The sequence below is a fragment of the Populus nigra genome, chromosome 8, assembly GCF_951802175.1.
Source record: "Populus nigra chromosome 8, ddPopNigr1.1, whole genome shotgun sequence".
Taxonomy (NCBI): domain Eukaryota; kingdom Viridiplantae; phylum Streptophyta; class Magnoliopsida; order Malpighiales; family Salicaceae; genus Populus; species Populus nigra.
Window position 1 is genome coordinate 3,627,484 of NC_084859.1, and position 25,347 is coordinate 3,652,830.

Genomic DNA, 25,347 nt, shown 5'->3' on the forward strand with positions numbered 1-25,347 from the left:
TTAATAAATAGAAACACAAAATATCTAGAACAATTGTGATAAAAATCATATTGGCTTGAACAACACGCCGTTTCATTGATTCATCCCAGTTCAAGAATCTCAATTTTAAATTAACATTTGAATAAAATACAAAACGAAAGGAAAGCATTCATCTTCATCTCTAATTTTCTTTCAAACCAAAAATCTGGACACACTTACTAGACAGATACCAAGGCCACCTGGTATGCTCAATAATTACAAGCACAAACACTTTTGCAGCCACAAAACGATGCTGTTAGCAGCATCATTCCTGACAACTCTGATAACTGGATTTGCCAGTGCTACCATGTGTTCAACTAGAAACTCAATCCAAACCTGATTTTTACATGTGCAAACACTTTCAGCTATCATGAGTAGTTTCTTGTACAATCTCTTTCACTTCCCGGTTCGCATCTTTCTCCTCCGAGATGAAGTCCGAGCTGTCCTCGGCAACTGATATTCCATCATTATAATCAACTGCCTGGGGGGCCTTGAACAATTCATCATTTTCCAGTTCAGATAATCTCTCCTTTGACTCTCCCTTCAGTAGCTCTACCACATCAAGCATTGTGGGTCTTCTCTCTGGTTGATTCTGAGCACATACGAGAGAGACAAGGACAACCCTTTTCAGCTCTTCCTCGTCGTACTTCCCATTCAGCTTGGGATCTGCCAGTTCACTGAATTTCCTCTCACAAGCCAGCGGCTGAGCCCACTCTGTAATTATTCTTTTAACTGTGGAACTCAGCTTCTCAAGTGGTTTCTTGCCAGTTGCAAGCTCTAGCAAAAGAATGCCAAAGCTGTACACATCACAGCTCTCTGATGCTTTCCCAAGCATAGCATATTCGGGGGCAAGGTAGCCAAGGGTACCTTTAACTCTAGTGGTTACATGTGTTGCACCATCAGGGATTAACTTTGCAAATCCAAAATCAGCAACCTGAGCCTGGAAATCTGAATCTAGTAACACATTGCTAGCTTTGACATCTCTGTGGATGATATGAGGGGTCGCATGGTGGTGAAGATAACTGGAATAATCAAACGATGAAATAAGCTATGTGGCAGCAGGATGAGATAGGAAGGAGTTGAGTATGATATACTTACGCAATTCCCTCAGCAGAACCTATCGCAATATTCATCCGCCTCTTCCAGTCGAGAAGACATTCTGAAGAGTGCTGCCCATGAAGGTGAGAGAGCAGGCTCAAATTTGGCATGTAGTCATATACAATCAGACGCTCTTGCCCTTCAGCGCAATATCCACGTAAACTCAGCAGATTCTTGTGCCTAACACGTGCTAATATCTCCACCTCAACAGCAAATTCCATATCTGCCTTGTCGCTCCAGACCTTTAACCTTTTAACTGCAATCTGCATAAATATCTCTTTCAGAATTTGGATCTAATTTATGGAAAAGGCCTAAATAGGGGATGGGGAACACCTAGTCTCTGCTACATCCCCAAAGCTAGTGGGTCTAAAAACATTCCTGTCATTGTATAGAAAATAAAGCATTACAATAATCCATTGCTTTGCATAGGATAACATAAAGATCAAGCAAGAAACATATGAGCCTCCAACTCTTTTAATGACAGCTTATGCTAGACACTTTGGTACAATAAAACTAATGAAGATTACAAATTTCAATTTTCTTACTTTTTAAGTGATTCCATGAGCACAAGTCAATCGCTTTTCCAAAACGCATGTGAATTACTAGTTAATGGACAGTTACAATAAGAAGCTCAACAAGATCATAGCTTGATAATCAAAGTCAATCTAGTTACGAAATGCAACACCAAACCTAAGAAATATATCAGAAAAGCAGATTATATTGCATTTAAACATAACACCAATCCACTTCACAAAAATTTCCTTGATAAGTAGTCCTTTGAAAGAGCATGTATAACCACTTTATTCCAAGGAAGTTTCAACAACTTAAAGATATATTCTAAAATTGTTAGATGGGGTCTTGGGAGGGAAAATTTAGAGATAGTCCTATCTTTTGATGTTTGGCATGAAGTGACTACTCTCAATGGTTAAATATGCGTCATAGCAGTGGCAAGTTGAAGACTTCGTGTTGCCGCAAGTAATGGCACCTGTTAGCATTCTTGCTACAAGAACTAAAACTATTCTTCGTTGTCTAATTAAAAGAAATAAAGAAATTTAACCATAAAGCTCACATTTCTGTAATAGAACATCAATTCTATGGAAACTTGTTGGAATTACTATAAATTACTCAAGGTTCCAAACTCTGAGTTGCTTTTTATGTGCTTCGGATAAGTTCAAGGAAACAATCAAACAAACAAACAGCCAAACAAATTACCCAAATACAACTGTTGGTTTTACCCTGAGGATGTAGCTGGATTTAAATCAGTTATATAATTGTCATTGACCAAAAACAATCAAGATGAATTTGTCTTGGCCTACCCAAAATAAACCCAATGGTGAGCTGAGAGCCAGAGACTACATGTTACCACCACTAAAAATTCACCCCTGCATCTTTAACAAAAGAATTGCCTAAGCTTGCATTCTTTATGCGTCATCTTTTACATGTACAAACACTCACTTACGATTATGAAATAGCAAGAAAAGCGCAAGTACTTTTTGTTGCACTTCTGCATTACTGACTGCTACATAAATTTTCCCATCTGTCCAGAATCATCAATTCTATCAGGTGAAAGTCAATGTTTATCTATTACCGCACAATAAACGAGCGGGGAAAGAATTAAAAGAGCACTAAACATCTCATTGACAATTCCATTTCCTTAGTCATCAAGTAAGTTCTGCATGGTTTAATGGAAGATTGGAATATGACTGGAAATCACAGACATAAAGGCTGATTCCACACTATGCATCATGCAGAAAAGACATCTAATACTCTGGTACCTCAGTTTTCAGCAAGATCCATAAATACATCCTAAATAATAGATGAAATGGAGAGATTTGGCTTAGTGGGCTTGAAGCAGGGTCCACCAGAGAGGGCTTGACCCACCTTAATCTCTCTTAAAAACACTTAACAGGTATAAATGCGATCCGTAGCCCTTAACCATATAATAATGGACATACGGCACACATTTCATTGGCCAAGTATGCCCCCTCTCACTATATACAACCCTCACATCACTTATTCTGCGACTATTCCCTCATTTCTCAAGCGCATACTTCCCAACTTCACAGTTTCTCTTTCTATTCTCCTCTTTCATTCCCTTTTAAGGAAGTCCTACCATCACATTCACCTCACGAAGGATATCTGCATTCTGATCTTTTCACTGTGATGTGTGTTGCCCTCATTAAGATACTCAAGTTTTATTTTTACACGCATGCCTCAGCCCAAAAGAATCATCCTGTCCACATCGTTTTAGCTTCATCACCTACTTGCTAATGACAGAGTAAGAAACAACCCTGATACAAGACCCCTTTTCCCCTAGCAGGAATAGTATTAGCAACACTAGTTCAGTAATCAAATGAAAATCCTACTTGTTGTGATACACAAAAGACAATTTTGAACACTCACTCTGCACCCCCCCCCCCACAAATCCCAACCCATCTGATATTGCTCTTTATTAGCACAATTCCTAAAAAGGAATTAGTTCCCAAAAAATAAATTAATGGAAAAAAAGTTCTTAATTGCTAGCATCCAAAGCTTAAATATCTGAGATTTTGTTATTTCAATCAGTTATGATTTCGTAGTCTTGTCCTCTAATGTCATGAATCTGGATACTGTCTACACTAGCATGAAGGTCCACTCACATAGGCTCAACAATCAGACCTGCTCATGCAGTCTTCATAAAAAGATTTGATTTGGATCCAATATCAAAATAAGACAAGAGAACAAGCTAAAATATATAGAATCAAACAATCGCACAAAGTCCAAAGAACTCAAACTAAACAATCTTGAGCAAATAACTGAGGTTCAAAAAACAGATAAAAACTAGAAAAATGACAGCATCTTTAGTTTGCATCCTTTTTTTTTCTTTTGCTCTAAATGGACATCAATAAAAATTAACAAACGAGCTCAATGAAATTGCTACAAAGACTTATTGCATGCGAAAAACTACTATATACCCTCCAACCATTAACACGAGAACAAAATGCCTAAACAAAAATGGACGGCAAAAACATGGAAGCTGAAAATCAAACCATCACCTGTGATCCATCCCAAAGCTGACCCCAATAAACACTGCCAAATCCCCCTTCTCCCAGCTTGTTATCATAATTGAAGTTGTTAGTTGCTGAGTGTAATTCCTTCAAGGAGAAAATCCGCCATGTTGGTTGCTTCTTTCCTCGCTCTTTCCTATAAAACCGATCACAAACTCACATTAATAAATCATTTTTATTATTATTCACCTCATTTCTGCAAGTGGACAAAAATCCCAACGGAGATTTCTGAGAGCAACAAAACATCTACAACAAACCCTCCCTATTTAAAACCCAATGAAATAGTAGTATCCCAAGAAAACACTAGAAATTGATTACAGCATCTAAACCCTTAAATCTAAGTCAATGAATTCTCATTTGCCACCCAATTCCCTCGACTTTTAATTTCTAGCCCTGTATTTCAAAACCATGAAGCAAACAAAACACAATTCTCAACATTAAAATAAAAACAAACAATTTATATATACCAACATGACCAACTCCAATATCCAAGATTCAAAACCCATGTAATTTCCCAATTTTTTTAATTTTTGTTTTATCAAAACAAGCAGAAGTATAGCAATAACAAAAAAAAATCAAATGAACTAAAATGGAAATAAAATAGCAATCAAGAAATAAAAAAAAGTAAAATTTTATTTATGAACAGTTGACGAAAAACCTACCGATCGGAATTCTTTACACAACAAAACATAGAAGCAAAGGCCATATCCACCTTCACCAACAAAAACCCACTTCTTCTTTCTATTTATTTCACTCTATCTTCTCTCTCCACACCCCCTCTAACGTGATGATGCAAACACTCAGCGCAGAATATTATTTCTTCTTCAAATTTCTTATGGATTTACGGGTTTGGTTAGCAGAGAAAGAGTGTGAGCTAAGGAAGGGTCTTTGTCTTTCTTTCTTATGGGCTGTTTTCAATATTCAAATCACTCACTTGTGGGACCTCTTCCATGACAATTCGCTGTTCAAGGACTATAATAAAAAATTTTATATGAATACGACGACGACGACGCCGCATGTCAATTCGAGAAGAGATACGATAATTTATTTCACTTTTTAGATTTATATATTGAAATTGATATTTAAGAAAATTTATTAATTGTTTCAAGAACACTAAATTAACGTAAAAAACCCTTTTTTACAAAAAAATCATTAAGAACAGAAACGTAGTCTCTTTTAACATTTAAAATGACTCGAGAATCACTAAATAAAAAAAGATACATATCCGAAGCATATTATAGTATTGACATGGAGGTTGAGACTTACACATAAATACATGTCATTATTTCTCTCAATTTTTCTGCAGAAATATATTCTGTACATATCATCCGTGCTGGCTGGCAACATTCCTTCAAAAAAAAAAAAGAAAAAAGAAAAAAAAAGCCAAATGTGTGCTTAATAACTTGTTTGTTTTTTATTTCAAAAACATTTTTTAACAAAATTATATTTTTTAATTTTTTTATCTTAAATTAATTTTTTTTTATATTCTTATATCATTTTAATATACTGATTTTAAAAATAATTTTTTTAAAAATAAAATATATTAATTTAATACATTTTTATATAAATAAAAAAAACAACTAATATTATTTATAAGACGATGAGGTCATCCGTCTATAAGGTTTTAGAGAGAGTGATGGATGGTCTATTTGCCTATTTTTTAAATTATTTTTTTAATAAAAAATTAAATTAATAATTTTAATATGCTGATATTTTAATTAAAAAACATGTTACGCGTTCGTTAGCTTGTTGTGACCTGTAAAGACGGTGATTGGGGTAGTTGACAAAGTAGGTATTAAAGCCCTTAATTGCAAATTACAGACCAGCTTACCATGACAGTTCAGTTCGTAACTATATTGTTTGGTCGTCGATGATATTATTTTTTAGGCCATGTTTCATTTTGTATTTTTAAAATATTTTTTAAAAAATTTAATTTTTTTATTTTAAATTAATATTTTTTAAATATTTTTAGATCATTTTAATACACTGATGTCAAAAATAATTTTTAAAAATAAAAAAAATATATTATTCTAATACATTTCCAAGTAAAAAACACTTTAAAAAATAATTATAAATAAGAATCTTACTTTTTTTTAAGGTTATAATTGACAACTTGTGTGTGTGTCTCTTAATAATAATAATACTATTAATTTATTTATAAACGTTCCATTTTCTTTTTGGAAAATATAAAACGAAGAATAAAAGTATATCAAGCAATTCATTCTAAAACTATTATTTATCAAGCTAGATTTTAAGTCTCTGTGGCCATGAAAAACCACACAACACATAAAAAGAGTTAGAAACAGGAATAATTATAAAAATCCTAATATAGTTTGATGATGTCTAACGTTATGCTTTGAAAATTTACAATTTATATCTTGAAATTTAATACATAGTTTACATCCCCAGGTTGATTTTTCAAAACAAATCAATAAAAAATAACAAAATTATCATTATATTTCATTTAATGTTTATAAAACCTTACATTAGATATTACAATTTTATCGTTGAATAAAACAAAACATAACGAAGCTTGAGGGGTAATTAAACTGGTCAGTTCTTGGTTTTGCTCTCTAATAATCACGAGTTCAAGTCCCCTCAGGGTCACTGAAGGTTCATATGCAAGGGCAATGCTAGGAATTTTTCTTGCCATGGGCTATTAAATAAAGATATAAATATTTTTTAAGATCAATTATTAACTCATGTATATAAATTTTTAAAGTTAACAGTAAAGTTTTTATTCAAATACACTATCTAAAATATTAAAAAATAAATTTGAAAATACATAAATTTGAAATGAAAGTAAAAATAAACCGGTTATTCAAATTACATCATTCGATATTGTAACAACCTTTCAACTAGGATAAAATAACAATCTCATGTCAACTGGAAAACAAAGTAATTAAATTTTTTTCCCTCTTTCAATTCCTCCTTCCTTCACTTGATTCTTCTTTAGATTAGTGTTTTATAAGTTGGACTTTGTAAGTTTACAAAGTTATTCTCTCACTTTTTTTTATTTTTTTTTCCTTAGATTTTTTTTTTAATGTTTTTCCCTTACTTTTCTCTATTTCTCTCTTGCCTTTTCTTTTTTTTCTTTTCCTATTCTGTTTCTATCCAGTCGGCAACATATAAAGGAAGGAAGAGCTGATTTGTTTTATTTTTTAATGGCAAATAACCATTTTACCCTTAATGAGTCGTTTTGCTTTTATTTGATTGTTTTTTTTTTCTTAACACTACCAAGCTCCGTTCATCCTAAAATTTTAACCAGATTTTATTCAATATATTTTAAGATCCCTCGTAAAATTTCAGCTCAATCTGATGGTGAAATTGAAAATTACACCCAATAACGTAAAACTGATCAAATTGTATTTTTTCATCAAATTTCTGAATTTTTCCAAAAATTCTGAAATTTTTACCCAAGCTAAAACATAATATCAGAAGACTCCATGGAAATTTTTAGAATTTTTTGATAACTTGAGAATTATGAATTTGTTTTACATAACACTAGTAAAACAATATTTATAAAATCTTGAAGTTGGCTATAGCCCACCCAATCAATCCAGGTTGGCATGAAAGCCTCTGTCTTTTCAATCCGATTGATTATGTAGAGGAGATTGACTCAATCGGTTAGATTTTTTGTGTGCTTTCTTCTTTAGGCAAAAAAAGACAAATAGGATATACAGAGTCACATGGAATAGCAACACTGCACAAATATAAATACTAGAAATCCATTGAAAGATGTATAAAAAAGAGTAATTATTGTGTTGGTTGTTGCAATAATGCTACAAAATAATGTTTTGCTGTAAATATCTATAATATCTCAACAATATAATTTGATGGTGAGCTTTAAATTTTTAGTTGGGTTTCAAGTTCAAACTCTAAAATTCTGTTTGTTTTTTAATTTTAAATGATTAGAAATTCTGTTTCATGATTTTTTTTATATTTTTTTTACGAGGTAATCCTGATTTCATGATGTAAGTCATAAGTTTTGAAGGTTAACCTAGTTTAACTTTGATATTGTATTTTAGGTATACTTCAATATTAAGTTATTGAGACTTGATTTTCATGATTTTTTCTTTTGCTTTCTTTTTTATGTGGTTATCCTAATTTTATATTATGAGTCACATGTTAGTTGAGTTTGTCGTGGCATGCATGACGTCGAATGACATATCTGGCTCTTGAATTGAGAGGGGTTTTGGATGTGTTGGAATAAATCATAAAAAAATTATGTTTTAAAGGGTTCTGAAGTCGCTATCTAGTATTATGGTCACTATGAAACCTAATGGTCTGTGAAAGTCTGGGTAATGGGACTAGTTGTGTATGAGAAATACACATCACACCCAGTATACCCTACCTAAAGTAAACCACATTATTGATTTTTTTTCTTCTAAGATCATGTTTCTATTTGTTGTTCTGTTTAAAGTTCAAGAAAGATTCTTCTCAGGAAGGAGATCCTTTTTTTATTAGGCTAAAACCTAACCATTCTAAATCCAAAAAAAAAAGCAAAATTCATATCCTAAAATAAATAAATAAACATATTGATTTTTGTGGTGTTTTAAAGATTTTATCCAAATTCTAATGGATAATTACAAATTTATTATGATACCCATTAATTGACTTTTGAATTTTTCAAAATATGATAAAAATATAATTTTTAATTTTTTTAGAATTTGCTCGTATGCACACAAATAAAAATATATTTTTGTATTTTTTAGATAATAATTTTTTTTAATTTTTCTGAAATCTTGAAGAAAAGAAGATATATTTAATATCGGGTCAGTATCATATAATATAAGTTTACAACTAAATATTAAATAAAAAGGTTGGAAAACGCATGAGGTATTCACAGATAAATTTAAAATGGTCTCTGAATTTTTTCAAAATTTTTAGAAGTTATTTGAGGTCTGTTTTGCAAAAGCACATTAAAAAAACAAACATTGCTGGAAAATCAGTACGACGTATTTATCAAATACACCCTTAACTAAAAATCAGAGACTTAAAAAATACTTTAAGACCATGTTTGAAAAACACGCTTTAAGGACAAAATATTTAATTTTTTTATTTGATAAAAATTAAACATGTCAAACACGATTTTAAGCTAATGAACTTAGCCCCGCCATGTGGACTAGGCTTCCTGACCCAAATCCCAAGCCCAAAAACACCATCTAGAATCTGAAATGAAAGTTGAAAATCAATAAGATTTGTTTAGTCCTATTATAAGTATAAGAAAAGTATTCTTTTGGTGGATTCCTAGATAGTTGGGTCACGTTTATATCCATTTTTTTAATGTAAAAACAAAATCTTCAAGCACTCCTAGTGTGGTTTTTAGTAGCAAGAAAAATCTTAATCATTATTTGAACTAAAAAAACATTGTGATAATTTTAATGTGAGTGTAAAAAACATAAAAATAATACGAAGCTTCTATATTTTAACAGGGGACTTTTCAGAAAGGCCATTAAATTTGGCTTTATTGGTTTATCTTGAAGCCTTCCAGCCTCAAAACTTGTCTAACTTGTGTTTCAAATCAAACCTCATGAGTGTTGACTTGATATGACATGATAAACTTGATGGGTTAAAAAACAACATAGAAAACTAATAAATTACACACGTTAACTAAAAAAATCAAGACAACATCTTATTTTTGTAAATATAAAAGTAGTGATATTTTGAATCAATTTAGGTAAACTCATTAGACTCAGGACTCAAGTTATATACTCGAATGAGTTTGATACGTTTGGTTTTTTAAAATTAGTTTTTATTTAATTATATAATAAAAAAACAATCATAGTATTTAAGATTATAGAAATTTTTTCAGAATATTAGCAATCTTTCTATCTACACAACCCATCATAATAATTTCTTTTTAAATAACATTTTGGTAGTTTCAACGTGAGCATATTAAAAATAATATAAGAACAACACACCACTTGTGCATTGTCATACAAAATTTCTTGTAATATGTTTTTGAAGACACGTGGATGAAAGACAACAATTACTTTTTAAAAAAAAATTAAATAATGAAGGGCTACACAAAAATATAGCTTGTTGAATAAGAAATGTCATAAAAAACAAAGTAAAAAGCGAACAATGTGTAATAAAATAATATCATATATTTATATTTTAAATTATTTAATTTTAATGAATCTAAATTGAAAGGAAAAGAAATCAAAGGCCTTAAAAAAAAAAAGCCTAGACACTTAGGCCTGGCCCATAAAAAAAAGCTAGGTGTACATGTGTATTTAAGCATGTTGTTCAACCGTTTTTATTTATATATATAATAAAAAAAGAAATAAAAGAAACGACGTGTTGTGCGTAGTGAAAAACAACGAGTCACCTTCTAGCATGATCACGAGTGGCTAGAAAGCCGGGTGTCGACCCATTTGATACAAAAACACTTTTCAACCCTTTGCTCATTTAAAAACACTTAAGAAACCCAAAAGACCTCAATAAAATTGTTAATAACCTAAAATCAGCCTTTACTCACACACAAAAGAAAACCTAGTCCGATTCAAAAATATTTTAGGGTCTCAATTTATCTTTTCCACTAAGATGAAGGGTTAAAAACACTATAATGAAACATTTCTTACTAGATCAAAATCAACATCTTTTCACCCCCTCGTTTCTAAAATATAAATAAAATAAAATTTTAAACTAAAATATAAAATTCTTCAAGAAGCAGGGACAAAAATGAAGAAGTAAAAAACTTTTGGATCTAAGATAATAAGGGAAACTACATTGAGCATCCCCTCCATTCTTTTATAAATTACACCTTACATCGTTACATTGGCGCACCAAAAAATAAAGCAAAACTTTCAACCATCTTCTCTTCTCATTTTCAATTCTCTCATTTTATGGCACAAGTGTCACATTACTAATATCCATGCTTATCATTTTATGGCAAAATTCTCTTCTCATTTTCAAATTTCTTTATCTTTTTTTATTTATTTAAATAGATAGTTAATTTCAAGATAGACTGTACTATTTATTGTTATTTATGTTTTTTATACAAATATAATCTTTGTATTGGTACTGTCATCTAAATAAATACTATATTTTTTCTATACAAGCATTATCTTTAAGTTTCATTATGCTACTCTTTTTATTTTTTTTCATAAATGGAAATAGCTTCATCTTAATTTGTTCAGGGAATCTGTATTTTGACCAATGTTGGGATCATGAAGAATTAATATAATGTTTTTGACCAATAATATTATATTTTTTGTATAAATATAATGTTAGGAAGACATTAAATAATTTTTTTTTATTAACATGGATGTTCAGATCAACTTGTATATATTTCAATTAATCTTATAAATTCTAAAATTAATAATAATGTCATTAGTAATCATATGATAGTTTAAATTTTCTTTTTATTTCTTTATCAAGAAAGTCATTGCACTTGAATTCCAATTCAAGCCGTCACTATCTGGAGATGTGGACTTGTAGAAAGTAATGGACGGTGATGAGAGTGGAAGGCTGTCCTCCACTTAAGTTTTGTTTTATTCCTTTTACTCTTTCAGCTTGTTTACTCTTTTAATTCTTGATGATTTAATTAAAAGAATGAAAAAGATATATACTAGCTTGCATTTTAAAAAGTATAAAAATGGTGATCCAAAATTTATTTATTTTATTTTAAAAAAACAAACTTAAGTACTTTAAAATTAAAAAAATAGCTATAGCGTAGTTTACCCTACCACACACAACAACACACATTACTATGGCTTTTCTATTATTCGATTTATTTAATTTAAATTATGTTCTTAATCATATTTTAAATTCAAATAGTACAACATTAGATTATGAATAGTTAAACTAACTCATGGCCCATGTCTTATTTCGGGTGATTTCTAAATTGATTTTTAAAATTATAATAATAATTATTTTTATATTTAAGTTAATTTATATCAATTAATGATCAACCTGACCTAGACCTTACCCCGAGTTGTTTCTCGAGTCAGATTTTAAAACTATAATAATATTTTTTTTATCCTTACATTAATTCAGGTTAATGATCAACTCGATCAATGACTCGGGTCTTGTCACGGGTTGACTTTTAAACCAGGTTTTAAAATTATAGTAATAATTATTTTTATCTTTTCTTATTCATATAAAAAAAATTGTTAGTTAAACCTTATTTTATGTCAAAGATCAAATAGGTAGTCCTCACTTAAATATTTTTTTTAGGTAATGTTTAGTTATTATTTCAGAATAAAAATATAAAAATAATAAGTATAAAATTATATTTAGTTAAAAAGATAAAGATAAAAAAATATAAAATCTCTCACTTATTATTATTTTTTTCTTTTTCTGAGAGACATAATAGAGTCATTAATTAATTTTCGTAAAACTTTCATTCCAGTACAAATACTTATATAGGACACAAGAAAAATAAATAATAAAAAAAAGACAAGCAAAAACAATTCTGACAATAAGCAAAATAATAGATTTGGATCAACACTATGAGTTGCTGAGCACCTTCCATTTAGAAATAACATACACCGACATGCCATGCCATGCCATGCCATGCCATGCCATCATGAAGCCGCATATTATGACATGGCCACCAATCCAACTTGACATCTACATCTTCAATCCAACAAGCACGGGTTATATTAAATCTAGCTTTTCTTGTGTTGTCATACATCATTGGTTCAATCCAAGTTGATATATTTTTTTAATTAAATAATACTGTTTTATTTTTTTTTTCTTTTCCAAAAAATATTTTATTTTTATTTTTATTTTGATTGGTTTTAAACGTTTCAATTAAATCATAAGTCAACTTGTCAAATTATTTAAGTTTGATTAATTAATATTAGAACCGGTTAAAATTAAAACTCTTGTTCTAAATTGTGACATTGTCAAGTCAATTTAACAAGTAAAGCTGAGTTTAACAACTATGATATTTATATAAATGAGTTCTTACTTTTTGACTAGTAGGTAATGCTTGATGTTTACCCCAACACAAGGAACAAAGACAATTGGAACAAGAACTTGTTTGATAGTGAAGAAAAAAAAGAAATTCATATAATTTTCAAGCCAATTTCAAGGTAATTATATTATCTCCTTATCCATGATTATTTTTATAGTGACTTTACAATTTTTTTTCATTAATAGGTGGAGAAGTTTCTTTTTTAAATGACTTATAATAATTTTTAAAGAAAAATATATTTTGAATTGTTGTTGCAAATATTTTACAGTTCATGCTAATATATATAAGGGTCAAATACACATTTTTATATTTAATTTTCCCTTGAATGCGATTAATCAAACAAAATATATAAACAATCATTCTCTACTACCCTCCAATATCAAATATGTTTTTATCTCCATATTCTATTTTATCTTATTTTTTCAATCTCAACCATCTTCATCTTTTACATATATAACAAGTAACCAAAAACACTATTAATCATTATAGAAAAACACTATTCATACAAACTTAAGGTTATTGTTTACTGGAACAGTATAATGATGATTATGTTATTCTCATAAAAAACCTCATGATGATGTGGTCACACAACACACAATCAAGATTGAAATATGATCCTGGAAAGCTGAAAGAGGTCTGATAGAAGTGTGACACAATAAAAATTGTCCCAAAGCACCAACGATATTGGAATGAAGTCGAATGACGTCATAAAGCCAATAAATCTTTTATAAGTCAGATTCAATTTGTTCAAGAATCAAAGAATGCAAGAATCTCTCTCACATGTTAAACTGAAAAGTTCTAAAGTATTATTCATCAAAAGGTCCTGAAATTTAGGTTTGCATGTGTTTAAATAGTTATGAGAAATCAACCCTAATGAATCTACCATGTGGGCTGAATTGACCCATTTACAAAAATTAACCCAAAACTTTTACTAGCAAGTCCAAACTTTTATTCAAACAAGTTTTGGATCCTAGATAAAAACAAAGTATTAATTAAGTTCAAACAAGCCTTAAGCTATAGCTGAAATAATAAAAATAAAACTTATAAGTTAATCCCCTATGTTGTTGTGAGAAGAGGAGAAAAAAATACAAGTTTGATATATGTTTATTAATAGCCTACAATGTTGTCCAATGATCCTAAAAACCAATTTGTCATTAAATACCACTAGTTCTTCTTTCCTTGTGTAGCTAGGATGAATAAGAAATTCATGTAAGAAAATGATTTTGGAACATTAATGAATTCTTGTAGATCTTAGAAATCCCCAAAACAAGTTGCCACATCCTTGTAGAAAAAGGATCATTGTCAAATAGAAAGCCCACAAGTCAAAAGGAAGTAAATAACAAAATTTATATAACCTGTTCTAACTTATATTGCAAGGTGTTTTTGAAATTCGATTCACTTGAAATTTTACCCCAACATAGAAAAATACATCTAAAACCTTCTGATTAAGTTTCAGACCGATCCAACGGTTTGATTTGGAGTTATGCTTAATAGCGTAAAACTGGACCATAAGAAATTTTACGTCAAAATCCGATTCTGATATTGCTTGGATTGTATCGATTATTGAATTGGTAATTAGGGGCATTGAAGTATTTTTCAAAAAGTTCATTAGTCATTACTAAATAAATCAAGGACAAATAAGTCTTTTAGCTTCTTAAAAGCACAATAAAACAACAAAAATATCTTTGAAAGAAATTGATGTTTAGGGGTTTTTTATATTCAATGGTTTTTTTGTTATTATTAAGTTAGCTGGAGGATGATTTGGTATTTTAATAAATATAAAATATTATTAAAAAAATAAAAAGTGGTTAACACATGTTGGGCATAAGTTTTCATCGTGTCATTGAAAGCGTCACGATGCTGTCTTATTTTGGGACAACATGTGGCGATGTTAGGGTGGCAATGCGACGTTGATAACTTTTTTTCTTCTCTTCCCACTTTTCTCTTTCATCTCCTTGAAAATCATGTTGGCCATGCAAATTTCAAATTTGTCATTTGCTCTATGGAGATGTCAAATTTGATTTTTATTCTTTTGATTTCTATTTTTTGTTCGTAGTTTTTTTGTGAAATCTTTATTTGTTTTCAATTTCATCCTTGAATCTCAATTTGTGATATGTTATTTTTCTTTTCAATTTATCCCTCATTCTTTTGACTATTTTTTTGAGTTGTTTTATGAAATTGATTTTTCTTTTCAATTTCACCCTTTAATAAAAAAATAAAATTTATTTTTTATTTCAATTTTGAACCTTATTTTTTAATTGCTATTTTTTTGTTTTGGACCTTTTTATGTAATTAAATTATTTTTTTTCAATTTCATCCTTCAAGATTTGATTGATTGAGAATTTGGTTTTGAGTTTTTTTTAGATAGAGTAATTCTAGTCTAATGACTTGGATCACATGTTTGAAAAGTTAATGTGGTCTGACATTGTTTTTTTTTGTTTGTTTTTTTTTACATATTTTTCTTCATCTTTCATAATATTTTATTTGTTTTTCTTCATTTTCTTTTTATCAGGTTATCTTAATTTCATGATCTAGACCGCGGGTTTGGCAGGTTAACTCGAGATGTTAACTAGGGTTGAAGCAGACCAAATTGTTTTACCTAATTTTGTCATTTCATATTTAATGGATTGGAAATTGAGCTATATTATTTTGTTTTATTTTGGATTTTTTTTTCAAGTTGTAATGATCCCTTCCTTGTTCTCTAATTTGACCCATTTGCTATCATTATATATATTTTTATTTAAAATAAAACCAATTTTTTTAATTTGGTCATGTGTATTAACAAGAGTCGGTTTTTTCTCCCTATTTCAAAACATATTAGCAATATCGTAAAAAACAATCTGATCCTGGAGCATGACATAAGTACACAACTAGTTCTATAGGTATTACTAGTATATTGGCCCGCACTCCGCAGCGGGTCAATATATTTTTTTTAAATGTAAAAAAAATATTAAGAGTATAAAGAATGTGTTAAGCTCTTTGGGTTTGGAAGCTATGACAGACCCAAGTGAACCATGCCAGATCCATGAGCCTTGAGTCTGGCGGTCATGTTAGATCCAAGAGCTTTGGGCCTGGTTGAAATGCTAGACCTAAGAGCCTTGGGTCCTTAACCCAAGAGCATTGGGTCTGGCAGCCATGCCAGACACAAGAGCCTGGGTCTGGCGGCTAGAGGTGATCATTTTCGGTTCGGTTCGGTTTTTATAAAAAAAAGTAACCAAAACAATTTTTTTAAAAAAAAACATCAACCGAACCTAAATTGGTTCAAACTGACCGGTTTCGGTTCGATTTGGCTTTTTAGGACAAAAACCAGTTTAAACCGGTTTGACTCGGTTTTGGCTCGGGTCTTTTCGATTTGGTTTGGTTTTTTTCCGGTTTGGCTTGGTTTTTTCCAGTTTTTTTCGGTTTGGGTTTGGTTTAGTTCAGTTTTTTTTTGTTTCAGACTTATAAAACCAAAACTGAACCTGTTATTTTTTAAAAAATTTTAATCAGTTTTTTTTTACGGTTCGGTTTTTTTGGTTTTTTTTTATTTTCTCGGTTTAATCGTTTTTTCAGTTTTTTTACTCACCCATACGTGGCGACCATGCGAGACCCAAGAGCCTTAGGCCTAACCGTAATACCAGACCTAAGTTACTTGGGTTTGTTGGTGCTAGACCCAAGTTCTTTGGGTCTGACGCCCCTGCCAGACCCTAATTCTTAGGGTGTGACCTTATTTTTTTTTTCAATAGTAATAATATTTTTTTAAAAATTTATTAATAATTATATAAATAATATTAACTATAATGAATAATAATAATAATAATTTTTTAATAATAATGAAAATAATAATATTTATAATAATATTAAACATGTCTGAACCAAGTTCTTATAGTTTTTAATTTTACCATTCAAATCAAATTTATGATTTTTTTTAATAGTAATAATTTTTTTTTTTCAAATTTAACAACAACAACAACAACAATAATAATACCCACGTTCCTTTGGTATGACTTCCCTTTCCAGACCTAAGTAATTTGAGTCTGACGCTTTTGCCAGACCCTAGCTTTTGGGATTCAGCCGTGCTACACCCAAGTTTCTAGGGTCTGACCGAGCCAGAATCAAATTTCTTAGGTATGACATCATGTTCCATACCTAAGTAACTCGAGTCTAGTGCCCCTGCCAGAGCCAAGTTACTAGGGTCTATTGACGCCAGACCCTAGTTCCTGGGATGTGGCCGTGCCAAACCTAGGTGTGATCTTGTTACTATTTTTTTCAATAGTAATAATATATTTTTTAAAATTTATTAATAATTATATAAATAATATTAACAATAATGAAAATAATAATAATAATTATTTTAAAAAATAATAATAATCTTTAATTTAACCCTTCAAATCAAATCTATGCTTTTTTTTTCAATAGTAATTATTTTTTAATTTTTTTTTTAATAATTACATTAATAATAATGAAAATAATAATATTTCTAATATTAATAATAATATTAAACATGCCTGACCCAAGTTCTTATTATTTTTAATTTTTCGTTCACATCAAATTTATGGTTTTTCTTTAATAGTAATAATATTTTTTTTCAAATTTAATATAATAAGAATAATAAGAATAATACTAATAATCATCATAACAACAACAACAACAACAACAACAACAACAACAACAACAACAACAACAATAATAATAATAATAGTAATAAGACTCACGTTTCTTATGTATGACATCCCCTTCCAGAACCAAGTAACTTGGGTTTGCCGCCCCTGCCAGACCTTAGCTCTTGGGTTCTGCCGTGCCACATCCAAGTTCCTGAGACTTGGCCAAGCTAGACCCAAGTTCCTTGGGTATGGCATCACGTTCCATGTAACTTGGGTCTGTTATCCTCTGCTAGACTTGGGTGTGACCTTATTACTATTTTTTTCCAATAGTAATAATCTTTTTTCAAATTTAATAATAATAATAATAATAATAATATTTTAAAAATAATCTTTAATTTTACCCTTCAAATCAAATCTATGGGTTTTTTTCAACAGTAATAATATATATTTTTTAAATTTATTAATAATTGTATTAATAATATTAATAATAATAAAAATAATAATATTTATAATATTAATAATATTATTAAACATGTCTGACCCAAGTTTTTATAGTTTTTAATTTTACCGTTCAAATCAAATCTATGATTTTCTTCAATAATAATAATATTTTTTTTCAAATTTAATAGTAATAATAATAAGACCCACACTTCTTGGGTATGACATCATCTTCCAGACCCAAATAACTTGGGTCTAATGCCCTGCCAGATCCAAGTTCCTCGGGTATGACATAACTGACCTACGTTTCGTGGGTTTGGTGGTGCCAGACCCAAGTTCTTTGGGTATGGCGCCCCTGCCACACCCTAGTTTCTAGGGTGTGGCCATGCCAAACCCAGATGTGACTTTATTATTATTTTTTTTCAATAATAATAATATTTTTTTAAAATTTATTAATAATTATATAAATAATAACAATAATGAAAACAACAACAACAACAATTTTTAAATTTACAATTCAAATCAAATCTATAGGCTTTTTCAATAGTAATAATTTTTTTTCAAATTTATTAATAATAATGAAAATAATATTAATAATATATATTAAACATGTCTACCCCAAATTTTTATAGTTTTTCATTTTACCTTTCAAATCAAATCTATAATTTTTCTTTAGTAGTAATAATATTTTTTTAAAATTTAATAATAATAATAATAATAATAATAATAATAAGACCTACGTTCCTTGGGTATTACATCCATTTCCAAACCTACTTAACTTGGGTCTGATGCTCCTTCCAAACTCAAGTTCTTAGGGTCTAGTATCACTTTCCAGACTTAAGTTATTTGGGTATAATAACTTTGCCAAACCCTAAATCCTAGGGTCTAGGTAGTCGTGTCATACCAGGTGTGACCTTATTACTATTGTTTTCCAATAGTACTAATATTTCTTTTTCAAATTTATTAATAATTATATAAATAATATTAAGAATAATGAAAATAATAATAATAATAATAATAATAATAATAATAATTTTTAATTTTACCCTTCAAATCAAATATATGGTTTTTTTCAATAATAATAATAATATTTTTTCTTCAAATTTATTAATAATTACATTAATAATAATGAAAATAATAATATCTATAATATTAATAATAATATCAAACATACCTAATCCAAGTTTTTATAGTTTTTAATTTTACCTTTCAAATCAAATCTATGATTTTTCTTCAATAGTGATATTTTTTTAAAAAAATTTAATAATAATAATAAGACCCACGTTCCTTGGTATTATATCTCCAGACCCACTGCCAGACCCTAGCTCCTGGGGTTTGGCAACCATGCCATGCCCAAGACACGAGTTTAGCAGTCTTGCCACGCCACAATATTTGCTACTAACCTAAGATGCTTGGATGAGACAACCACATGAAAATAACAAAACACCCTTATATGGGTCATTATTTTTATTAAAAATACAAAAAAAGCCCCCATCCTTTCTTTCCACTATTTATTTTTCTTGAAAAGATAAAAAAAGCCTCCAGTTCAAAGGTTAACATTTTATGTCTTGAAGGGCTAATTAATATCTATATTGTAGTCTAAACAACTCGAACAAACAATTTTGTTTTCAATTATTTTTTTAATGCCAAATATATTCTATAAAAAAATTAATTACACCCTAATTATATGCTTAACAAGTTTTTTTTGGTAAGAAAAATTACATCATTTTTATACTATTCTAATTCACAAATGATTTATATCTTGATAAACAGTAAAAGAATAAATTTCAAACATTATTCTCCTACTATACTGTATAATCTTAACCTTTCCAAATACCATAATTTGGGCATCGACACGACCGACGCGGCCCCACCCATAAAAAACACAAATAAATATCACTACTTTCCCACCCGCAATTTCCTTGTAATCTCCGCAACCATAGTCTCCATTCTTTCTTAAGTCATATACTTCCCTCCCATTTATACCATCACCCATCATTAGTCATGAAAACAATCTCCGAAGCCGGCGCCGCCGCCGCAACTATCAGCCCCACGGTTCCCACCTCATATAAGCGTAAACAGATCAACGTTAATGGCGTCGACATGGAGAATAAAAATAAGCAAACTAATGGCATTACCACCGATGGAGCTGCCAACGGTTTCTATGGTGTTGACCCGTCTTTCTTGAAATGGACTTTGCGTGATGTGGTCAATGTGGCTAAGCACCATTGGCTTCCCTGCTTTTTGGGATTCGGGTTGTTGTTTTTCATGGCCGTGGAGTACACGCTCCGCATGGTGCCCTCATCGTCGCCACCGTTTGACTTGGGGTTTGTTGTCACGCGCCGCCTCCATGGGTTGCTGTCCTCGTGGCCGGAGCTCAATACTTCGCTTGCTGGTCTGAATACGGTATGTATGTCATCGATTATGAACAACACATGCATCAATGAATGGGCCATGGTTGATTTTGAATTATTGTTAATTTTCTTTTTAAGATTTGATGTTTAATTGGTAAGCAACCCCCCCCCCCCCCTGAAATCTGGTGTTCATGACTGAGTTTTATTTCTTGTTTCAACAAGAAGGGTATCCTATCCTAGGGCAAGCCGAGGTCAGTTTGACTGTGGATATAATTGTATTTGTAATGGTAACTCATCAAGAAATGTTTGGTGAAAATAATTGGCAAGTAATTAATGCGAGGAAAATTAACAAAAACTAAAGCTAGTTTTAGGGGTGTTTTGTTTGGAGGTAGAGTGGTTTATTTTCGTGGGACATATAAAAAGTATGGATATTTTGTTTCGGTGAGGTGTGGTTGATGTTTTAAAAGAGTTGTACTTTTTAAAACATACTATTACACACGTTTATATTTTATATTCGTTAATAATATTTTTATATTCATTAATAATATGATAGTCACTAAATCTAAAATCTTACATGTTCATTAATTTGAAAACTCGTGTGATTAGTCGAGATATACGCAAGTTGATTCGGATGTCCACGTTAATAAAAAAAAAACACACGTAGTGGGGTAAAATTATGCAGCAAGTTTTACTATTCACAGATTGTAATATTGTATTTTTTTTGAAATTTTCATTTTGTTTTTTAAACCTTTTTTTTTGGGCTATTTTGAGCCAATATTTGAATACAATTACTTATTTTTTTGGAAATATTGGTTGAATGGAAAAAAAAGAGGATTAAAGTGAAAAATATGAGATTTTTTTGAAATGTTCATTTTTCTCTTATTTTTTTAGCTATTAAATGATCGGTCCATGTAATTTTCAAAAAATAGTTTTTGATATCAAATTTTATTTATTTTTACTTTTTAGGGTTTTTTTTATATGAGAAAGAGGGGATCATTGATTCTGGCTTAGAGAAAGAAATTTGTTATTGACGATGATTTCAGCCACCGAAACAGTTGATTTTTATGTTAAATGGTTTCATATGATAAGAGGGGTTAAAACTAAGTGTTTTTTTAACCTTGAAAACGACTAAACAAAAAGATTTAAGCTCGGGAATATTTTTTTTTGGGTTGATTTCGGGTTTTAGGATGATTTTTTGAGTTTTTGAAAGCCATTGATCATTTGATTGATTTAACAAGGCTTCTAGGATATTTCATAAGTGTTTTGGGTAAAAATTGATTTAAAATAAGTTTTTAAATTTTGATTTTTTTAATTAATATTTTTTTTATATTTTTTTAAAAATTATTTTTTTGATTTATGTTTCTGTTAATATCTCTTCTCAATGATTTTTTTTTGTTTTTTTAATAGTGATTTTTTAAAAAAATTATATTGGGTGCTTTTAATTTTTTAAGATGTTAATATGATTCATTTTTTTATATATATTTTATATAGATTAAATATTTATTTTTTATAATAGTTTTAGTATGTGCATCCTTGCACAATATTTTTTTTCCTTTTTATTCAATAAGTTTTATGAGCGTGTTAATTTTTATTACAAATTGACTTTAATAAATATATTCATTAAACATAACCAAGTAAATGAACCGTGTTGCGATATTAAATATCTTTATCTATAATTATCTCATAATTTTTCCAATCATGTTTTTATTTATTGTTAATGATTTTATTTATTTATTTTCACAATGGTTTGTAATTTATGTAATTAGATGAGTGCACAAGTTTTTTAATTTACTTTTATAAATTTTTATGTAAAAAAACATGTTTAAAAATTCTACATGTTTAATTTTTTTATGTATTGGTGTTTTCACTTTGATCCTTATTCATATGATTTTTTATTTACAATTTTACACTTCAATCCAAGTAGATAGTGTATTATTTTTTATTCATTTTTGTTCTTTTCTTTATTTTTTTTCTTAAATTTTCATTTTCTTTTACTGTTTTTTTATATCTTTTTAAAAATAATTTATAAATTTATGCTTTAATTAATACTTTTCTGTTATTTTTTTAGTTTTTTTATATAATAATTATTTTTTAATTATATTGGGTGTGTTTAATATTTTAAGAGGTTAATATGATTAATTTGTAATTCTTTTTATATTTTATATAGATAAATATTTATTTTTTATTATATTTATAATATATGTAGCTTTGCATAATATTTTTTTTATTTAATAAATTTTATGTGTGTCGATTTTTATTAAAATTTGAGTTTAATAAACAAATTCATCTAACATAATCAGTTAGATTATTTGTTTATTTTACTTTTAAATAAATGTTTTTTTCTATATTATCGTGATCACTTTATATATATATTGTTATATCTTATCTTTTATCATTGTCTTGCTTTTTAAAATATAATTCAAATAAATTAATTAATTTAATTAATTAATTAGGACTGTAATCTTAATTATTATTTTTTAAAATACATTTGCAACATCTAAATATTTTAATTTCTATACACATGTATCATGGTTGTGGCACAATCATCTGCCAGAGTTTTAAGCAGTCATATAATATATAATATATAATATAATATGATGTGTGAAGAGAGGCACAAACCTAATAGCCAATTTGGGTAATAAAGTTTTGAAACCATTCACAATGTTAAGCTAAATACATTTTCAGGTATTTGTGGGTATGCAAACAGTATATATCCTATGGACGTGGCTAGTAGAAGGCAGACCAAGAGCAACAATCTCTGCGTTGTTTATGTTCACTTGCCGTGGGATTCTGGGTTTCTCCACTCAGCTTCCATTGCCGGAGGTTAACCTCTCCCTCCCTCTCCCTCTCCCTCCCTCTCCCCCTTCCTCTCTCTCTCTCTCTAGCTAGTGTTTGGAATATTGACAAGAGAGACTTTAACACCCATATTGTCGGCGTCCATGCATTCTGTCTCTATTAGCAGTGGGTGTCTTCCCTTATCTGTCACCATTGTTTTGTTCTGTGGAGTATCGCTGATGTGCCATGTTTTTGGATTCATTTGTTGACAGGAATTTCTGGGGTCAGGAGCGGACTTTCCAGTAGGAAATGTGTCGTTTTTCCTGTTTTTCTCAGGCCATGTTGCAGGGTCATTGATTGCATCGCTGGACATGAGAAGGATGCAGAGATGGGAATTGGCTCGGGCATTTGATTTGCTCAATGTTCTGCAAGTTATTAGGCTGCTTGGAACTAGGGGCCACTATACCATAGATTTAGCTGTTGGTGTAGGTGCTGGAGTTCTCTTCGATTCGCTAGCTGGCAAATATGTTGAGTGCAAACAGAGAAAACCAATTACTAATACTGTCACTGCGAAGGATGGAAGGAGGCTTTTTTAGTTAGAGAATGGCAAAAGGTACTGAAAAAACTGAAGGGAGGAAATATGAGTGACCTTTTCCCTGGAGTAATTTCCAACAACTCAATTCTATGGTATATTGGGACAAATTAAGCAATTAGCAACTCAAATATAATTAAGCCCAAAAGTTAGGATACACATAGGTTTTGATCGACTACTCACATGCAATATCATTATTTTCAAATTTGTTTTGAATAAAAAAATTAATCATTGTCTTAAAACTATCATCATATATAATCTATACAAAATAATATTGTTGTTCATCAATTTGACACCTCCAAGTTATTTCAACATCAATATCATTATAATTCCATCTAAATACATGACAAATGGTTTCTTTCATTTCTACATACGACATGTTTAAATTACCAGATATCTACAAATTGCTCACACCATTATATGTGATACTATTGTTTATTCCAGGAATAATATTGTCATCGTAATGACATAATATAAATATGTTATTAGACTTTCTGTAAAAAGAAACTCGAATTTTAGTCAATTTAGTATAATTTTAACTAAATTACATTACCTCAATTTTAATTGGCAAAATTCATAGCTAATTTTCAAATTTTAACGTTAAAGCAAACTTAATAAAAAATTAAACATAATTCATTATACATTATCAAATAATATTGTTCATGCTCAATTGCGTAAATCAGATACAAATTCATAGCAAATTAATTTAATTTAAAGAAAATACTAAATTTATCAACTTATCAACAATTCAATGAAACATGTAATTCATCATAATCCAATTATATTTATGCTATATTGCATGAACGTGTGTACGTATTTAACTATATTATTAGCTGATTCTAACAATATACAAACAAATTTCTAATTCAAAAACTTAAACTAAATTAAACACAACACATAATTAATTGAAATCATTCCTTCATTATTAATTCAACTTAATTTTATATTCAACTACATCAAATAAATTCTAATTGAATGTATTTTTAATCAATTTATTATTGATTAAACAAACCCTAAATACACCATAAATTCTAAATTCAACCTAAATAATTATTGATTCCAACCAAATTAAATAAAAAAAACCCGGTATATTCAATGAGAGAATCTAGCGTGAGATTTGATGAACCTATCTAAAAGAGCATGAACAAAGAGTTAGAGTTCAAATAAGGAAAAAAGATAAAATAAAACGAGGACATCCATTTTTTGTAAGAATAAAAATAAAAAATCGTAGTAATGCACCAAGGTTACACTAATTAAACTTGAACTAAGTCATGCACTTGCAATTGTTTAAGCAATTCGGGCAATAACGTGCCTTATCGATAGCTTTTTGTAGAGTAGAATGTAGTTTAAAAAGGTAGGGAAAAAATCCCTTTTATTTTTACTTGGAAAAGCTTTCAATATTCTTCTTTTTTTTTTTTCTTCATTTTATGATTACATGGTATTAGACGTTGTTTGGTAGTGTGGCTGCTGGTGAGGTTCACTCGCAGTCACAAATATTACCGATTGGTTAAGA

General features: G+C 29.5%; 2 protein-coding genes across 3 annotated transcripts; one reads left to right on the forward strand and one right to left on the reverse strand.

Moving 5' to 3' along the window:
* Positions 1-50: 50 nt before the first annotated feature.
* LOC133701577 (PTI1-like tyrosine-protein kinase At3g15890) lies at positions 51-5,112 on the reverse strand. Its single transcript, XM_062125531.1, has 4 exons — positions 4,826-5,112; positions 4,152-4,299; positions 1,117-1,379; positions 51-1,040 (listed from the first exon to the last, which is right to left on the reverse strand). Exons 1-4 carry the CDS (start codon positions 4,867-4,869, stop codon positions 380-382), a joined length of 1,116 nt encoding a protein of 371 aa, XP_061981515.1. The 5' UTR covers positions 4,870-5,112; the 3' UTR covers positions 51-379.
* A 14,906-nt stretch (positions 5,113-20,018) lies between these two features.
* Positions 20,019-23,952, forward strand: LOC133700945 (phosphatidylcholine:diacylglycerol cholinephosphotransferase 1-like). 2 transcript variants are annotated; one of them, XM_062124686.1, is made up of 3 exons: positions 20,020-20,519; positions 23,153-23,290; positions 23,515-23,952. In XM_062124686.1, the coding sequence occupies exons 1-3, from the start codon at positions 20,118-20,120 to the stop codon at positions 23,836-23,838; spliced, it is 864 nt and encodes a 287-aa protein (XP_061980670.1). In that variant the 5' UTR covers positions 20,020-20,117; the 3' UTR covers positions 23,839-23,952. The 2 variants fall into 2 exon arrangements, with proteins under 2 accessions (XP_061980671.1, XP_061980670.1); XM_062124687.1 differs by lacking the exon at positions 23,153-23,290 and having other exon boundaries at positions 20,019-20,519.
* The last annotated feature ends 1,395 nt before the right edge of the window (positions 23,953-25,347 follow it).

What these genes read in the sequence shown, in the direction of transcription:
- LOC133701577 (XM_062125531.1), bottom strand. Translation starts at nt 4,869, where the DNA reads ATGGCCTTTGCTTCTATGTTTTGTTGTGTAAAGAATTCCGATCG. An exon ending in AGCTTTGGGATGGATCACAG is followed by an intron (nt 1,380 to 4,151) that starts GTGATGGTTTGA and finishes ATATTTATGCAG; the next exon opens with ATTGCAGTTAAAAGGTTAAA. An exon ending in GGTTCTGCTGAGGGAATTGC is followed by an intron (nt 1,041 to 1,116) that starts GTAAGTATATCA and finishes TGATTATTCCAG; the next exon opens with TTATCTTCACCACCATGCGA.
- LOC133700945 (XM_062124686.1), top strand. Translation starts at nt 20,118, where the DNA reads ATGAAAACAATCTCCGAAGCCGGCGCCGCCGCCGCAACTATCAGCCCC. An exon ending in CGCTTGCTGGTCTGAATACG is followed by an intron (nt 20,520 to 23,152) that starts GTATGTATGTCA and finishes ATACATTTTCAG; the next exon opens with GTATTTGTGGGTATGCAAAC. An exon ending in CTCAGCTTCCATTGCCGGAG is followed by an intron (nt 23,291 to 23,514) that starts GTTAACCTCTCC and finishes ATTTGTTGACAG; the next exon opens with GAATTTCTGGGGTCAGGAGC.